A 19,025-nucleotide genomic window follows, 5' to 3' on the forward strand; every position below is an offset into this window, starting at 1 on the left:
CTTTATCCCTGGTAACATTCTGGGTAAACTTTTTAAATCCCTACACAATGCTTACTAAAGGGCACCGATTATAGCCAATGCTTTACAAATAAACTTGATGACTTTTGTGTTCTGGTTCCATGGACCTCAAATCAGCTTGATTGGTTCTGCTGCTTTCATTTGTTTGGCCCTTCGAGCAGGTTCAAAATAAATGGGAAATGATTAAAAACCTGTTATACTTCAGTCAACCTAATAACCAGTGGCAGAGGTGAAATCTTTAATCAATAGTCTGGAACAACTGATGCAACTTGCACAAAAGGATCCAGCTTATGGTGTTCCCAAGGTAACTCAGGTCAAGTTGATTTACATTCAATTCTTTGGAAATGTATTTGCTGGCAAGAATTTAAACAGAAGATGCAAATTTGAACTCATTTTTATATGACAATAATCAGTCAGATAAAATACTGTCCTGCCCCAACTACTCCAGCTTTCAAAGCTCAGATCATAGACTGAGTTCCTAGGAAGACTTCACAAACCCTGTACAGTACAGATATAAAACAACTGCTTTTGCTTGAACATATCAGTACTGCTTGTAAGACCCTTGCACCTTCTTGCAACCAACTACAAAGCTTCCCGAGAGTCTGTAGGTGTGAAATATTTGAAGTTTACAGCCAGCACAAATTAGAGTTCTGAGATTAACTTGAATAAAGAAACTCCCCATAAACACCACATTGATCTTATCACTACCTGAAAGATACAACTCATCAAATAAAACAGATATTTGATTTATTTATTATTCAGGCTATGGGTGGTGCTGACAAAGCAAGCACTTACTGCCCATCTTTTAGTGCCCTCAGGGCTGTGGTGATGAGTCACATCTTTTTGAAACACCGCAGTTGAAAGCACTCCTAAAATCCAAGTGAAGAAAGAGTACCAGGAATTGGACCCAGCAACAATGTAGGAATAGTTAGTGGAGAACCCTACTGCTCCATGCACCTGCTGCCCTTGTCCTATTCAGCATATTAGTTAAGAGTTTGTGTTGCGAGATGCTGTCAAGAATACCTGAGGCAAGTAATTGCAGTACATTTTGTGAACAACAGTTTGTAAACATGGTATGTCAATTGCAGGAAAGAAAGGATGATTTGGATGCTGGATAATGTGTCAATCAAGTGGGCTAGTTTGTCTTGGATACTGTTGCATACTGAATGTTGACGGAGTTGCACTCATCTAGGCAACTGGAGAGTACTCAAGAAACTCTCCTGACTCAGGCTCATGAACAGTGGGAAACTGTGATGTCATGAGCTGAGTCACTTATTCCAGTCAAGGTCAATATGGACACTCATATTGGAAATGGTTATCATTATTGCCAGATACTTTTGAGACATTAATATTACTTGCAGCTTACTAGTCCATGATAATGTTATCTGGGCCTTGCTACATAAAATATATTAGGTAAGGAGTTGTGAATGACGTGAAAATTGTGCAAGTGTCAACTAACAAAAGAAATTGATGTTGGTGATGGATCAGATAAAGAAGGCCGGGTCTAGGATGCTGTCGTACATAATACCTCAGCCTCCAGGCATCAACGTAGACCATAAGACATAGGACCAGAATTAGGCCATTCAATTCATCAAGTCTGCTCTACCATTACATCATGCCTGATCCAGGATCCCGCTCAACCCCACACACCTGAATTCTCACCATATTCTTTGATGCCCTGACCAATCAGGAAACGATCAATTTCCACCTTAAATATACCCACGGACTTGGCCTCCACCGGAGTCTGTGGCAGAGCATTCTACAGATTCACTACTCTCTGGCTAAAAATTCCTCCTTACCTCCATTCTAAAGGGTCGCCCCTCAATTTTGAGGCTATGTCTTCTGGTTCAATACATGACTGACTGCCAACAACCAGAATAATTTTACTCTGTGCAAGGTACAACATGAACTACTGGAGTGTTTTCCCTTCCATGACCTTTGACTTCCAAAGCAGTCACTCTCAACTCCCCTTTGGAATTTAGTTCCTTGGTTCACGTTCAGCTGAAACTGGAGAATCAAGAGTGAGCTTTACTGACAAAACCTGAGTAACTGATGAGTTGATTACTGACCAGTGCCTGTTGTTTGAGGGTACCGTTGATACTACCTGGCATCTTTTTGCTGATGACCTAACTATCCGGATTGCAAAGTGATCACCAATTTGCTTTCTGTACGCAGAACATATCTGACCAGTTTTCCATAGTTCCAGGTGGATATCATTGCTATAATTGTACTGCAACAATTTGTTTAGAGGAACAGCAAACTTTTGAGTGCTCTTTGTCAGTAAAACAGCTTGGACGTTATACCCAGGCCTAACAATGCTCTTCTCAACATCATACAGAGTGAAATAATCTGTCTAAATGTTGGCATTGGTGACGGGGGTAGAAGATGGGAGGATAAATCATCTGTTTCGCACATTTTATTGAAGATGTTTCCAAATGCTTCAGCCATGTCTTTTGGCCACAAATGCCAAGTGGTGCCGAAACTGAGGATATGGATATCCTTGTGACTCCCTTAAAATCAATATCCTATCCACCTATGTTGCCACTTTCAGGGAGATTTGGACTTGTACCCCAAATCTTGCTGCACATCAATGCTCCAAAGCTTCCTGCCATTTACTCTATAAATCATTATTTAACATTCCACAGTGCATTACCTCACCCATATGGAATAAATCCCATTTGCCACCGTTTCACTCAACTTTCCAGCTGATGTTCTTTTAGGGGCCAGCAGCAGTGGTCAGGTCCTTGGAGCAGATGTGTAGAGAAATTGCTCAAGGCTGTAGGGAAAAATAGGGTTGTACTAGACCAACCATCAAGAGTAATAAGGGCCTTGATTCCTGGAAGGAATTTGTGAAATGTGTCCAAAAAAATTTCTCAATCAATATTTTTAGAGGACCCTACTTGGGAGGACGCAATACTGGACTTCTGCTTACAAGAACAAGACAGGGCAAGTTACTGAAATGGTAGTCAGTGATGTAAAAGGATAGGATAGGTACACAGGTTAGGGTCCTAAACAAGAGAAGGGCTAATATTTGGGCAATTAAGACCGGATCTACTAGTGGTCAATTGGGTGAACCTGTTTGAAGGGAAAGGAATGAATGAAAACTAAGTGGCTTTTAAGAGTGTGATAGCAAGTGTCCAGGAACAATACGTCCCTGTTAAGGTGAAGGGTAAACCTGGCATGTTTAAGGAACTTTAGATAATGAGAGATATTGAGGCTCTGGTTGAGAAACATACATTGATTTAGGACAAGGGTGGTGAATCTTTTCGAGAGTGTGTATCCAAATTGGTGCTTATCTTTTAAAAAGTTCTCAGGTGCCATGGTAATACTGAGTAGAGATACTGTAATACTAGTAACAATAAAATGGACCTTTTTAAGGAAAAAGGATGAGTCCTGTTGTTTATTTACATGTATCATTATTTTTCTATTAATAAAAGTAAAACAGATTGAAATAAATAAAGCATTTTAGAAAACCTGTTAAAATTATTCATATTAATCTTTTATAAACGCAATTGAAAAATACAATCTATAATTAGTTATACCATTTACAACTACTATAAATAAAATATATCTATTGAGGCGCCAAACTACTTACATTTTTTCTGCTATTATTGAATATCCAGCATTCAGTCACAAACAACAGAAGAAAAAATTTAAGCAGAGTGAAGCCAATGCCAACTGGCCCAACCAAATACTAATGTGTCTATCAGGTCTGGGAGGATTTCAAAATGTACAATCCAACATCACGTGTTTTCGCAACCAGATAAGCTTGAGCCAAGCTGGCATGAGATTCATCATCACTCTCATGTCATAAGATTTGACATTTATTTTGCAACAGTCAAACAATGCAATACATAAAATCGCTACAGTAGACACCCTAGCTGTATATATGCACCTAAGACTTTTGCACAGTACAATATATCAGGAGATGAATGGGATTTTTAATGAATATTTCTTGTTGGGGTTTACCCTAAGAAGCTCTTGGTGGCTCAAAAGATAAAGGAAACAAATGGAGGTGTTTTCAGAGGATTTTCATGTTACAATGGAGAAGCTATTTGCAGCCTTAAAGTGTATAAAAGTAGATAAATTCCCAGGGTATAATTGCACGTATCCTTAGACTTTGTGGGAGGCAAGAAAGAAATTTCCCAAAGGCTGAAAGGCACTTAATTTTATATTGTTATTTAAAAAGGGTAGCAAGGTTAAACCAGGGACTATAGGCCAGTCAGCTTGCCATCAGTGGTGTGGTTACTGGAAGGGATATTTTGGACAGACAGGGTCTGATTAACAGCAGTCAACATGGCACTGTGTGGGGGAAGGTGTTCATGATGAAACTTCCTGAATTTTTTTTTGAATAGGTAAGTCCAAGACTGGGGGGCATAACTTTACAGTGAGAGGGGAAATATTTAAAAGGTACATGAAAGACAACTTGTTCATGCAGAGGATGGTAAGTATATGGAACGAGTTACCAGAAGAAGTGGTTGAAGCGGGTACAATAGTATCATTTAAGAGGCATTTGGTTAGATACATGGAGGGGTGGGCTTAGAAGAACATGGTCCAAGCACATGAAACTAGAACTAGTTGGGAGAGCATGAGCTCACTGGCCTGAAGGGCCTGTATCCGTGCTGTGTTGCACTACAACTTTATGTATAGCCCACTGTATCCTTAAACAACCCGCTTTGTGATCTATGAACATGACATTCTGCTGATGTTGGACATCTAAAGTAAAGCGCTCAAAATACTGCAGGAATTCAGCAGGTTTGACAGCATCTATGGAAAGGAATAAAAAGTTGATGTTTTGGGCCAGGACCCTTCATCAAGACAGTCATCTATGATTCCATCATTTTTTGTGACCAATTTACTTCTCATGTCCCCTACATTCTCATCCAAGCCATTTATATGAACTACAGACAATAAATCTCTCAGATTCAATCTCCATGGATATCTTTCTCTGCCAGATTAGCTGTTCCATTGGCCATCACCATTCACTACTATATGTAACATAATGGCACAATTTTGACCTCATTCATTCATTTGAGATCACTTAGCTATCTAGTGCATACTGTTACAGTTCCAAAAGGAAAGTATGCTCACTAATAGCAATGTTAACTGAGCACTTAATCAAAAAGGCTCATAATTCAAATCACAAACAAGAGAAAATCTGCAGATACTGGAAATCCAAGCAACACACACAAAATGCTGGAGGAACTCAGCAGGTCAGGCAGCATCTATTAAAACAAAGTAGTCGACGTTTCGGGCCAAGCCCTGCCAAAGGTTCTCATTCTGACTGTACTTTTTTTCCCATAGATGCTGCTTAGCCTGTTGAGTTCCTCCAGCATTTTGTGTATGACATATAATTCAAATTCTTTTGTAAAAATATGTATGAGAATGCATAAAAAAAGAATCTTGCTTTTGAGGTGGACCCAAGTATTTGGAATCACTCTTTAAACTGCTAATTACACACAAGAATTATGCCAATATTGCATAAGTATTTTGCGTGACCAAGCATCAGAACTTGCTGAATATTCACACCTCATTAAGTACGCGCTAAATAGCTCACAGTTATTTCTACCACTGAGTGTGCAGTATCTCTATTCATGCTTTATAAAAGGTGACACTCATACCTGCAGGGTACTTCTGTAAATATATCAACCTCCAGTTAAAAAGGGCAAAATAAGAGAAAAGTTTTTGATCATATCGACATGGAGCTCTGTCACAGGAAAGCAGTTCCATCATCAAAGACGCCCACCATCCACGTCCTGCACTTTTCTCACTGCTGCCATCAGGAAGGAGGTACAAAAGCCTCAAAACCCACACCACCACATTCAGGAACAGTTACTACATTACTCCTCAACCATCAAGTTCTTGAACTAGAGGGGATAACTTCACTCACCCCATCACTAATCTTTACCCACAACCCATGGACTCACTTTCAAGGACTTCTCATCTCACTTTCTCAATATTTATCATGTATTAATTAATTAAATCTTTATTTTCTATTTCTTTTTGTATTTACAGAGTTCTTGTCTTTTGCAGATTGGATGTTTGTCCATCCTTTTGGGTATGGTCTTCCATTGATTCTATTTTGTTTCTTACATCTACTGTGAATACCAGAAAGCAAATGAATCTCAGAGTTGCATATGATGACATGTGTACTTTAATACATTTACAATGCACTTTGAAATGTTGAAAGTAGTTGATCACATGACTCAGTTCCAATAAAAGATCATTAACTTTTTCTGTTTGTTTCTAATTTTCTACATCTGCTTTTAATTGAATGGTAAGCCACTTTACCATTTAAGCACAGTCTGTATGACCCAGGAAGTGCCATGGTAGTGCCAATAGAAAATCAACATACCATTTAACATTGTGTGCGTGACCCAGATAGTATCATGTAGCGCCAATAGAAAATCTACTTACCATTTAACACAGTCTGTGTGACCCAGGTAGTGCCTTTGAGTCCTTTCTTCAATATTGTACATCACTACAACAGATGCTATAAAGTAGACAACTTCTCCAGTTGGGAGGAGGTAGATATTCGAACGACAGTCCCTTCCTCGATAGCCGTATCTATTTCCTATTAGTCAAGGCCATATTAAATGAAAATGTATACTTTGCACAGTGGCTCAGTTAATTTACATCTAATAAACTTGATAGAAATTATTTGATTATTAGTCTGATACAAACCTAGATAGAGACAGAAATATTACAAATAGCATTAGTGGTTTAGTACAGAAAAATCAAAAAGGGTTCCACCCCTCAAACATTCCCAGAGTATCTTGCTGAGTGAGTACATATAGGAGCAGATCAGGTAAAGAAATAATCAGTTTTGTTGAAATGCTCTTTGTAGTGTAATATTTAAAAAGCCACTCATTGTAAAGTCCCTATTGTGAATAACAGCCATTTACAAAACCATCAAGAGGGTGAAACAATATCTCATGAACAAATCAATATACCTTTAGGGTGATGAGAAAAATACAGGGGTATAGAAATAGTGTGGGAAAGTAGCACTGATGCCAAGTTTTTATTGAATGACAGAGCAGCTTTGAATGGTGAATTGGCCTCCTCGCGTCCTTATTTATCACAAAAAATAAAGCGGGAAACCAATAGAAAAAAATACTTCAATAAAAGAATAATTAATCTCGTAAGAGCAACTATTTAAGCCTGCATCATCTTATTAGATTACATTAACAAAACAGCTTCCATAGTATTCACTGAGTGAAGACTGGAGATAGTCAACATTTCTATTTGAAAATTGCACGTAAACCCTTATCAAGGAAAAAAGAATGCTCGAGGACCCAGCTGGTAGAGAATTCTTAACACTGCTGGCCCCACCACCAACCCAACCTTTTCCCTGGATTAAGGATGGATGGATGCACTGGAAAGGTGTTCCTATGCGGTGGTGCAGGCTGTGGGAAGTGAACAACTGGGACTGCAATTGGACAACACCAAGCTACAACTTCATGGTGAGGTCACTGCAGAACACAAGGCATTTCCCAAAGCAACAGAATAGCAAAGAGGTAGGGTCAAACAGTAAATGCAGCAAATGTGGAGGTAGGAACATCTCAAAGACTTGTCCTACTTATAGAAGTAGCTACTGTTTGAAGCATTTCCAGTTGTTGATTAAATTGCCGGTAAACTGCATATGTGCGTGGGACTTAAGTTATCCACTACAAGATTTTTCAGGCTCTCATCTGGTATTGTCTTAGTGTTTCTGATGAGCTACAGCAACTTCAAGATACAGCATGTTCTCTGGGGAGCAGAGGAAAAATCCTGCAATAATTGTGAGAAGTTGTATCATTTTGCAAAGTAAAGGTGCACACAGTTGCTGAGGAAATCTTTGTAGATTCTCTGCAGACTGCTGGTGCTGGTAAAATCAGAATGGATCATTCCAGTTACTGTGAATAAGACAGTAATTTCTTTCAAGCTTGACACCAGAGCCCAGGTAAATCTGTTATCCGTGGATGATTACAAGGCCCTAAAAGAGCAAGATTTACTGAGTGAGGTTAAAAGTGACAGGCTGTACTTGACAGAACGTTCCAGTAAAAGGAGGCTGTACAGTGACCTTCAAACACAAGCAGCAATACCTAAAGGCACAGCTCCTGGATGTAAATGAGAGCACAGTATAGCTAATATTAAGTTTGACTGCATGTGAAAGGCTCAACGTGGTAAAAAGATTTTTCATAGAGTACACATGTCTTTGTGGTGCTCAGATGTTTACCTGATGTAACTTGAGATACTCATATGAGCATCCATGAGAGCTCCAGAGAGGTTATGCAAGAGAAGCACAAGAACTCCACCTTCCATAGACATCTATACCAACTACACCAGCATGACAGTCAGGATGCCAGTGTTGAACAGTCTGCTTCCACATCCTGCAACAGTGGTTAAAAATCTGTCTCTCATCAACTTCCAGTTAAGAGTGAAAATCAAAAAAATATCTTCATGATCCCCTCCGAAGTTCAAGAGAAAATTTTTTTTTAAAATGGGATGACCACGTAAGACGCAAGGACAGAACAACAGCACAACACAAACCAACAGGAGGAGCTGCTCTCTATGATACACAGCCAATAGGAGTTCTGTGAATTGAGACAGAATCAGTTGGATCTTGTGCAAAGACTCACTGATCACATGGATGTAGTCTAGAGCTCCATTGTGAGGCATGTGGAGTGAATTACGGTCACACAGCAAGAACAAGAACAGAGATGAACAAACAGAATCTTGGCAGAAGAATGTGAAAGAAATTACCATGTAGATCAGAATTCTTAAAAGGACACTGGCATTAACGTAGCAAAGGAAAGCAAGATATCTCTGGAAACAAATAGCATTCTAAAGGGGATAATTAAGCCACCATAGAGATGGATAGAGAAAAGACAAGTGAACAAGGGACTGTATTTGTTTATTACAATTGAAGTTAAGGTAAATATCTTTGTTGGAAAGCATACTATTATGCTTGTTTTCTTTAAAGGGGGAAGATGTGTTATTATATGTGCAATAAAGAACTTCAGTTCCCAGTGTGCAATGCGTACGGTTCACCCAGAATGGGAAGTGACGTTGGTGGACCTAGACACATGCTTTTGGTGGGCTGAAGATCCCACATAAAATGTGGTCCAGCTGAATCCATTCTGTATATCTGTAAATAAAATAGTTCTAGCATTTGAAAACCCATGCAAGCTTGTCTTTGTTATAGAACAAACATAACATTGACCTTATTGCCTTGCAGCAAGAGGCGATAAACAATAACACAAAAAACTGACATAACTTGGCATCTTAAAAGGGACATTTAATTATGTTCAATAACAAAGCTATTCAGGGTCCCCAAAGTATATCTACTACATTCATGTAATTACACTGGATAACAAATTTTTTCAAAAGTGTTGCTTCCTCAGAATCTTATTTTGTTTATGATACATTGCTTGAAGATGAACACAAACATAATTTCAGAATACTTGTATCACGTAGGAATTTGGAGAAACAACAAATTAACTTTATTTAATATAATGTAATTGCATAATGGTGCTGACGCTTCGCAATAGTTTAAGTTAAAAGTATTTTGTTATTGATTTTCATTTGTACTCAGGGTCTGAGGCTTCTCGCTTAAGTGACCAACAATAAATCACCAGCATTGATGGATTCCAGTTGCCCTGGTACTTTTTCTCCATGATCGCAATGTCTTTCACCATGCTCATCACCAACAGCATGACTTTGTTGTCCAGTGTAACATGCAACAGGACAAGGATACACCCATTCCAGCTTAAGCTTCTCAGAAGGCAGTTCTGATTTGATCTCGTCATAATTCGTTACATCAGAAGGAATGTACATTGTGATTGGACGCCCACGCATGAACATCTTGATCATGTCTCCCTCTGTTCAAAATATCAGAAAAATTCTGTTAGCTTTCAATATAATTGCTTTGAAACTGGACAAAACCTTCCATGCTACAAACAATAAATAAAGTATAGCAATCTTTTAAGCCAAATAGCAGTTAGTAATTTATTTTTCTTTTAGCAAAGCCATCTTGGGTCATGACACTTGAAAATGTCTGGTCTAACAGACCACACAAATTGCTCATTTAGCTGGTGTTAAAAAATTGAAAACTACTGAGATATTAAGAAAGCAAACAAAAGAACTATCAATCAGAAAACAATCTTCTGTTGACTAATTTCAATAATCTTGCAGTCCTTTGTTTTTTCATGAATACTAACTCTAGGTTGTAAAGGCAAGTACAAAATATTGAATTACAACTCTTTCTGAATTGGTGGTAAGGAAAATGCCATGTGCATGAGCTAAACGTGTGAATCTAAAAACCACATACAGAACTTTCTAGGCTTTTAGGAATAGGAAAGATGTACAGGTTAATTAAATTAATATGCAGAGAACGTGCCCACTGAGAAAATGAGGTGCCTGTTTAGGGCTTGCAAAGTGGAAAATAGTTGTTATTTATTCATACAGTGGTTAACTGCATTTTCATTGAAAATCATTAAAGTTCAGAGTTTAGTTTTAATTGCCTAAAAGGCACAACCACTCGAGCTGGACCAAGAAACCACAAATGAGAAAACACTGAAAGGTTTGTACTGTTGGTGTAGGTCACAGCCATTGTGAGTGTTGCAACTAAGATGAATACACAGGTATGTATAAGGAAATTTAAATTAAGATATGGGCCAGCAAGGGTACTGGATCCATGATCAGGGAACAGGTTTTCTGATGGGATCCAAAATATATTTTTCTATCCTCCAAATCTTTAATTAGATCCAAATTTCGTTTATTCAAAATTGGATGGCAGATTAGTAATATGAAACAGAAGAGCACTGGCGATGTCAAGAGGATTAACAGTCAAGCACAAGTGCACATCATCAATGTAAGTACATAAACCAATTATGATTTTCACCAGTGTTACCTGACCTGCTGAGTTTTTCCACCATTTTATGTTTATATTTAGGATTTGTGTGTGATGTCTGTAAGGGACATCATGAGTAAGAAAAAGGAGTGTGCTAAAGCTGGGACATTCTGGGATTCTGGACTATATACAAGCAGCTGATGTTCCTTTTCACGCAGTGGGCACCATTTTTGCCATTTCCATATCTGTTTATTATGAGGCCAAGTTGCTAGCTTGCCACTCAACACAGCACAGATGGAAAGTGTGCAAGGAACCTGCTGGATTTGAACTCGGGACCATTTGCCTTGAGGTCCAGTGCTGATGCCACTACACCATCAGCCAGCTAAAACAAGCAGTTACTGCACAAAATTAATTGGCAAAGAAAGCAAAGGAACTAGAAGCATAAAAAGATGCCAAAAATAATACTTAAGTTCATTTATTTTCTCCTTAATTTAGATCTATCCTTTCAGTTTGTACAGACTATTTAATTTCCTTTTTTGCTTTACCACAAGGCTGGTATCATTAAACCCCATAACAGAACTAGGTATTTGCCAATACAAAAATCCCTAGAATTTATAAACAGAATAATCTCCAAAGACTAAAAGACGACAATATTACCGTTTTGTACTAAAATGGGTTTGCAAATTTTGTCCCTTATTAAAAGTTTGATCTGAATTAAACAGACCTACCCTTTAACATGTCATGACCCTAAGAGGGATCTATTTCATTCATACACCTCCAAGTACGCAGGCGTGCTATTTGGTTATTTAGGCCACATAAGCTAAGCATCATGCAAATTTAAAAGTGAAATGAGGGAAACAGCATTGAAATTGAGAGAAGAAAAATGCTTCTATTCTTCTCTGAATCTATTAAGTTGTTTTTTTAATCCCCAATGCAATGATTAAGAAATGACATTTGAAAGCACTTCTATAAGCTTTGCATCCAAGAACAAGCTGCTCATTGAGAACTGGCAGGTTACAGAGTTGTATGGGAGGTGAGGGCTCCTTTTAGAAATCATTTGAAAATGTACATCACATCAAATTATGTATTAGAAATTGTCAAAATGAATTTCATTTTATGAATACAAATTTTTAGAAGCATTTCCTTATTGAATTGTGGACTGTCAGAATAAGAACCAGATTAAAACATTAATTTTAAACACAAAGCAATTTTCTTAACAGGAAAAAATACTTCCAATTCTGAACTAATTGAAATCAATAAATTAATTTTAAGAATAATTTGTATTATAATTAGTTTATACTTGAAATTATTGTACAAAAGTTGTATGTGAATAATTAACTTGAATGTCAAATAAAAGGATATTTTTCTTTTACAGTAGATATAAACATGTACTCCGTGAACCATTTTTACAATAATGAGTGGTTTGGTAATTCCACCACTCACTGAACTAGGAAAGCCCTAAAGAACCTAGCTGTCAAAGTGGATATGTCGGAAGTGCTGAGTGAGTAAAACCTACTTGACCCTTGCCAATCTATCTGTCGCAATTATATCCATCAATGACACCACTGGTGGAAGTGACCACGACACAGACCTTTTGCAGATAAATTCTTGTCTCCACATCATGTTTTATGGCACAACTACTGAACTCAGAACAGATGTAGCAGCTTAAGAATGTACATCAATGAAATGATGTGGATAGAGTCACAGAACACTACAACACAGAAATAGGCCCTTTGCACTCCCCCTAGTTCGGACCTCTATAAGACGGGTGATTGATAAGTTTGTGGCCTAAGGTAGAAGGAGTCAATTTTAGAAAACCTAGCACATTTATTTTTCAACATAATCCCCTCCTACATTTACACACTTAGTCCAGCGGTCGTGGAGCATACGGATCTTGGATCTCCAGAAAAATGTCCACAGTAGGGGTGATTGATAAGTTCATGGCCTAAGGTAGAAGGAGATGATTTATACAGCTTTCATTATATGCACATGCAGTTCAACTCTGAGTGATGATGCAGAAAGTTTGAAGTTAAAGCTCATCTCCTTCTACCTTAGGCCACGAACTTATCTATCACCCCTGCTGTGGACACTTCCTGGAGGTTCAAGATCCGTATGCTCCACGACCGCTGGACTAAGTGTGTAACTGTAGGAGGGGACTATATTTTGAAAAATAAATGTGCTAGGTTTTCTAAAATTGACTCCTTCTACCTTAGGCCACAAACTTATCAATCACTCCTCGTATACTGATTAAGGAAACTTTCCTAAACACATCTGGACACACTAGGGACAGTGAGCTGTTTACTCTTTACTGTACTGTTTACCTGTGCTGCAAACCTCACATGCATTTTGAATTACATTTTATTAACACTTGTGGTAATATTTTGTTTTATGTGCTGTGTGTGATATATGTTTTGTGGATGCACCATAGTCCAGAGAAATGTTTCGTTTCTTTGTATACATGTAGTCGACCCCATCCAGCCCTTTTTCAGAATGGGAGTCCCAGTCAATATGTGGAAATGTGAACCAGAGGAGACAAGCTGGGATTCAGCATCAAAATGAGGTGCCAACTGAACAATGCAACACAAAACTACGTTTGTGCTGAGCAGCATGAACAGCTTTCAGCAGGCAACGGTCAACCAATAGGTCAAAGTATTACTGCCCTACCACAACTGTTACGAGGACAATTATACAAGCTAATGCAAACAGCAAGGCCAGGACAATCCACACACTCCACCATCATTTGTGTTTGCAATGTGGTTGCCTTTACACTGACTGGAGAAAGCAAAATGCAGGCTGGGTGGTGGTGACCTTCTCTACATTGTTGAAACCCATCATAAACTGGGGCACCACTTCACAAGCACCTCCAAAAGCAGAATTTCCTGGTGGCCAACCATTTTAATTCCTACTCCTATTCTGTCATGTCAGGTCCCTTCTTGTACCATACTGAGGCCACTCTCAAGGTGGCGGGGTCTCATATTGCATCTTGGTAGCCTACGATCTGATGGCATGAACATCGATTTCTTCTTCCGGTAAAGCAACATTTATCCTTCCCTCTTCTTCTGGCCTTTGATCTCTCTCACCTGCCTACCACCACTTCACAGTGCCCCTTCTTCTTCCCTTTCTCCCATGGTGCACTCTCTTCTCCTATGAGATTCCTTCCTCTCCAGCACTTTACCATTCCCACCCACTTGGCCTCACCTTCCAGCTATCACCCTTCCCCCTCCCCCCCACCTTTTTATTCTGGCGCCTTGCACCTTCCTTTCCAGTCCTGGGAAGTGTCTCAGCCTGAGACGTTGATTGTTTATTAATTTCCTTAGATGCTGCCTGATCTGCTGAGTTCTTTCAGCTTTGTGTGTGTGTATATTGATTTGGATTTCCAGCATCTTGTGTTTAAGATTAGATCTGCCATTTGTTCACAAAATCAGTTCTGGCTAAATTCCTATTCAAACCACCCACACTTTATCATCAAAACTACAGCATTTTCATCAACAATGCTTACTGTCCAAAAACTTCCTCACAAATGTCACATTTGAATTTTGCTAGAATCATTCAACTTTGAACCTCTTCACAAACTTGGACCAAATACGGACCAAAGAGGGGAATTGCAGAGGTGGGGGTGGGAGGAAATGCCCTTCATGTCATACAAGATTTGACTGAATTCTGTCTGGTTCAAGCACATCCAATTCACTTTCTAATTGTAGAGCTGTTTGTTACATATCATGTAATCTAGAACATAGAACGATAAAGCACAAGAACAGGCCCCAAGTTATTGTGCACAGAGGGAGATGATGAGCTGGAGTGGAGCAAGCGGGCGGGGTGTGAACGGGAAAACAGGAGTGGGTCAGCGGGGTGGAGAACGGGAAGAGGCAAGCAGGGGAATATTGAGCGACAGTGACAGATACAGAGAGATGACCCCATCAATTTTTCTTTGCTCATTCTAAATTTTCAAGTACATGCAGATCTAATCCTACCACTCAATATGCTAATGAGTTTGGCTAGTACATTTATATACTGTATTACAGTAAGAAGCACATGGTTTGTCACTAGAACTATTCTGTTAATTCATTGTTTATCCTATTTATGCCTGACAGATTTAGGTTAGTTATTCAAACATGTACATTTCTGAATTTTTATTGCAATACATTTTAGTTCTTTAACAAAATACGTGGATAGTTGGGTGGTTCAAATTAAATTTTAATGAAAGTCCACAAATGTGCATCGGACATTCCATTTGTCAGTAGTTTTAAATTCCTGACCAATGAATGCTCTCTCATGAGACATGTGATCCCAACATACCAGTCTGCACAAATGTACTACGGAAGCCAAAGTCGAAAAAATAAAAAATTCGATGGATGCTGCTTGGCCAGAACTTACCTTGGCTGTACGCTCCACGGCGTGAACTTTGGGCTGATCATAAGACAGAGACAAAGCAACTTAAAACAAATTGTAACAGAAGCAAAAATAAAAAAAATCACTACTTCCCATGTTACTGAAAAAACTAAATTAACTTAAAAAATTAAATGAATGGGAAAACAGCAAACAATAGCTGTAGCTTAAGAAAAACTAGAAATGAGAAAAATTGATTTATCGTATTAAGGTAATCTGCTAGCAATCCAGTGATTGTGGTAATTGAATATCCAACATTTTGGCATTTTCAAGCCTGCTGAGCAGATCTTTACAAAATTCATTAACTATGTTCTTCCTGAATTTCTGAACTAATATTGTGAGTATATATGCCCCATCTTACTCAGAAATCATATCCCACATTTATCTACTTGATCTGAATAATCCAATTCCTTATCTTGACAGGGACCTATCTTCACCTTTTTCATTATAGAAAGTAAATTTGATACTTTTCCAATAGCATAACAAGCTTATTTTAAAAATACTCCTTATTTTTCTGGCATTTTCCCAATGTACAACATTTTTGTGCTGTTTAGAAAAAAGACCAACTTTAGAGTCCAAATCAGATCACTGATTGTGAAGCTTCAGCTGAATTTCAACATATTCTCTTTTATCTCCATGATAAAAATTCTTACAATTATTCTAGCTTTTTAAATGTGTCAACAGTGTCCAGGCATAGTAAAAACAATCCATTTTGGCATCAAAATTCCCTATGCTAATTTTATTTATTATAAACATTACATGTTACATTTTTCAATCCACGTGCACATTTTTTCCAGCCAGAGTTAAACAGAATTTATGATTTGACTAAATTCTCAATCAAAAACGAAGTCTGCTGGAATATTAAATCTACCATAACATTCCAAAGTGAGAAAAGAAAGAACTGCAATGAGGGACATGGGATAACATACTGCATTTATGGACAATTATTTTTGATATTTACTGAAGTGAATTAGCAAAACAATCCTCACACTTGATAGCAATACTCAACACCTCAACTATGCAATTTTTCTCTATTCTTTTCAATATTATTATTTTGTTTTCAGTCATAGTATTTTAATATTCTCCATGAACTTAAACTACAAACACATATTAAATAGAAAAAAGTGCATTATGAACAACTTAAAAATTCAATTAAAAACTTAAGTGGAAAAGAAAATCAAAGAATTTCTAGACAGAAAACACTCAAGAAAGATGCTAACATTATGTAATTTTAAAATATATTTTGCATTTACCTTGACTGATAGCTGGTTCCTTTGATCTGGCAAAAGAAAAACCAAATCATCAGGTAAAAATTCAAGTAAATACTCATACAGATTATATATTAAACACAGATTATATATAGGATTACCTTTGACAATAAGAATCAATGCAAGTTATTAGAAGGAATTAGACATATTAAACCTTGGAAGAAATACGTTAATAGAAACTTTATGGTCAGCATTACTTGCCCGTAAACAGCTTTGGTATGAAGCAGCAGAAAAGAAACAGTTAAGCATTTGTTAAAATATTATGAAAGAGTTCGTAAATGCTTGCAGCAGGGAAACAAAGGTGGGTTTAACGGTCCACCCACATTCTCCCCTGTAGTTTCAATTCCACATTCATTATTTGAAGCTTGCTGAGTTTAAAAAAACTTGGCGTTTAAACTGAAATGATTTAACTAAAACTAAATATGACCTACAAGTGTTAGTTAATTTCTAACTGTGTTAATAGATCACTATCTGTTTATGTAGGCAATATTCTATAGGCAATGCAACAGGCATAAATCTAAATCTACACAGAGGAATTGGAATGATTCTTTTGTCAAAATCAAACAACAGATGCTGGAAATCTAAAAAAATGGAAAGTGCAGTTAATACTTAGCAGGTCAGGCCACATCTATAGTTTGAGAAACTGAGTCAACGCTTCAAGTCAGAGCACACTTTGTCAGATATAATGGATAAACAAAGGAAATCTGTACAGATGCAAAAAAGAGGAATATCTCCATAAAGCCTTAAGACATAGGAGCAGAATTAGGGCACTGAGTCTGCTCCACCATTCAATCATGGCTGATTTACCACCCCTCTCAACCCTACGCTCCTGCCTTCTCCCCATAAACTTTACTAATCAAGAAACTGTCAACGTCCACTTTAAATATACCCAATGACTTGGTCTCCACAGATAAATGTGGCAATTAATTCCACAGATTCACCACCATCTGGCTAAATAAATTCCTCCATATCTCTATTTTTAAAAGATGCCTGTGCATCTAGAGGTTGTGCCCTCTAGTCTTAGACTCACCCACTATAAGAAGCATCCACTCCACACTCTATCTAGGCCTTTCAATATTCAATAGGTTTTCATGAGAATCCCCTCATTCTTATAAACTCCAGTGAATACAGGCCCAGAATATCAAACACTTCTCAGATGTTAAACTTAGCCACTGTCATCCAAATCACTGACACACAACTTGAGAAGCAGTCCCAACACAAACCCCTGCAGCACACCACTAGTCACTAGCCAGAAAAGACCCCCTTTAATTCTACTCGTCAGCCATTCTTCTATCTATGCTAGTGTTTTTCTTGTAATACCATGGGTTCTTACCTTGTTAGCGGCCTCACGTGTGGCACCTCGTCAAAGGCCTTCTGAAAATGCAAGTAAACAATATCCACGGGATCTCTTTTGTGTGTTACTTCCTCTAAGAAGCAGATTTGACTGGCAAGATTTTCCCTTACAAGAGCCCAAGGTATTACAGGAAAGATACCGGTATGGATAGAGCATTGGCTGATTGGCAGGAGGCAAAGAGTGGGAATAAAGGGATTCTTTTTGGATTGGCTACTGGTGATGAGTGGTGCTCTGCAGAGGTCTGTGTTGGGACCGCTTCTTTTTACATTGTGCATCAATGATTTTAATAAAATTCATGGCTTTGTGGCCAAGCTTGCAGACAACATGAAGATAGGTGGAGGGGCAGGTAGTGTTGAGGAAGCAAAGAGGCTGTTGATGGACTTTGATTAAAAGAATAGGCAATGAGGTAGCAGATGGAATACAGTATCAGGAAGTGTATAGTCATGCACTTTGGTAGAAGGAATAAGAGCCCAGATTATTTTCTAAACGGGAAGAAATTTCAAAAATCTGAGGTGCATATGAATTTAGGAGTCCTCGTGTAGGATTCCCAGAAGTTTAATTTGCAGGTTGAGTCAGTGGTGTGAAAGACAAATACAATGTTAGCATTCATTTCAAGAAGACTGGAATATTAAAGCAAGGATGTAATGCTGAGGCTTTATAGCACTGATGAGGCCTTACTTGGAGTACTGTGAGCAGTTTTGGGCCCCTTGTTTAAGAAAGGATGTGCCGACATTGCAGAGGGCTCAGAGGAGGTTCTCGAGAATGATTCCAGGAATGAAAGGGTATCACATGAGCAGCGACTGAAGGCTCTGGGCTTGTACTTGCTAGAATTTAGAAGAATGAGGGGGAAACTCAATGAAACGTACTGGATGTTGGAAGGCTTAGACAGTGTGGATGTAAACAGGATGTTTCTTTTGGTGGGGGTGTCTTGGGCCAGAGGGAATAGCCTCAAAACAGAGGGACATCCATTTAGAACAGAAATGTAGAGGAATTTCTTTAGCCAGAGAGTGTTAAATATGTGGGAATTTGTTGCCACAGGCGGCTGCGGAGGCCAGGTCTCTGGGCATATTTAAGGCAGAGGTTGATAGGTTCTTGATTAATCAGGGCATGAAAGGTTATGGGGAGAGGGCAGGAAAAAGAGGTTAAGAGGGAAATGGAACAGCAG

At 38.3% G+C, this 19,025-nt stretch overlaps 1 protein-coding gene across 5 annotated transcripts in view; it reads right to left on the bottom strand.

The window, feature by feature from the left end:
* LOC140730394 (echinoderm microtubule-associated protein-like 4) overlaps nt 1–19,025 on the bottom strand; it is a 236,006-nt gene that overhangs the window by 82,399 nt on the left and 134,582 nt on the right. For 4 of the 5 annotated variants that reach the window (XM_073050716.1, XM_073050713.1, XM_073050717.1 and 1 more), the window contains 4 exons: nt 16,492–16,517; nt 15,227–15,259; nt 9,758–9,881; nt 6,436–6,585 (listed from right to left, as the gene is read on the bottom strand). In XM_073050716.1, coding sequence (XP_072906817.1) covers nt 6,436–6,585; nt 9,758–9,881; nt 15,227–15,259; nt 16,492–16,517 — 333 coding nt within the window. The remainder of the gene's footprint in view (nt 1–6,435; nt 6,586–9,757; nt 9,882–15,226; nt 15,260–16,491; nt 16,518–19,025) is intronic. The other variant, XM_073050715.1, reaches the window with a different exon arrangement.

Source organism: Hemitrygon akajei, chromosome 7 (assembly GCF_048418815.1).
Source record: "Hemitrygon akajei chromosome 7, sHemAka1.3, whole genome shotgun sequence".
Classification (NCBI taxonomy): Eukaryota; Metazoa; Chordata; class Chondrichthyes; order Myliobatiformes; family Dasyatidae; genus Hemitrygon; species Hemitrygon akajei.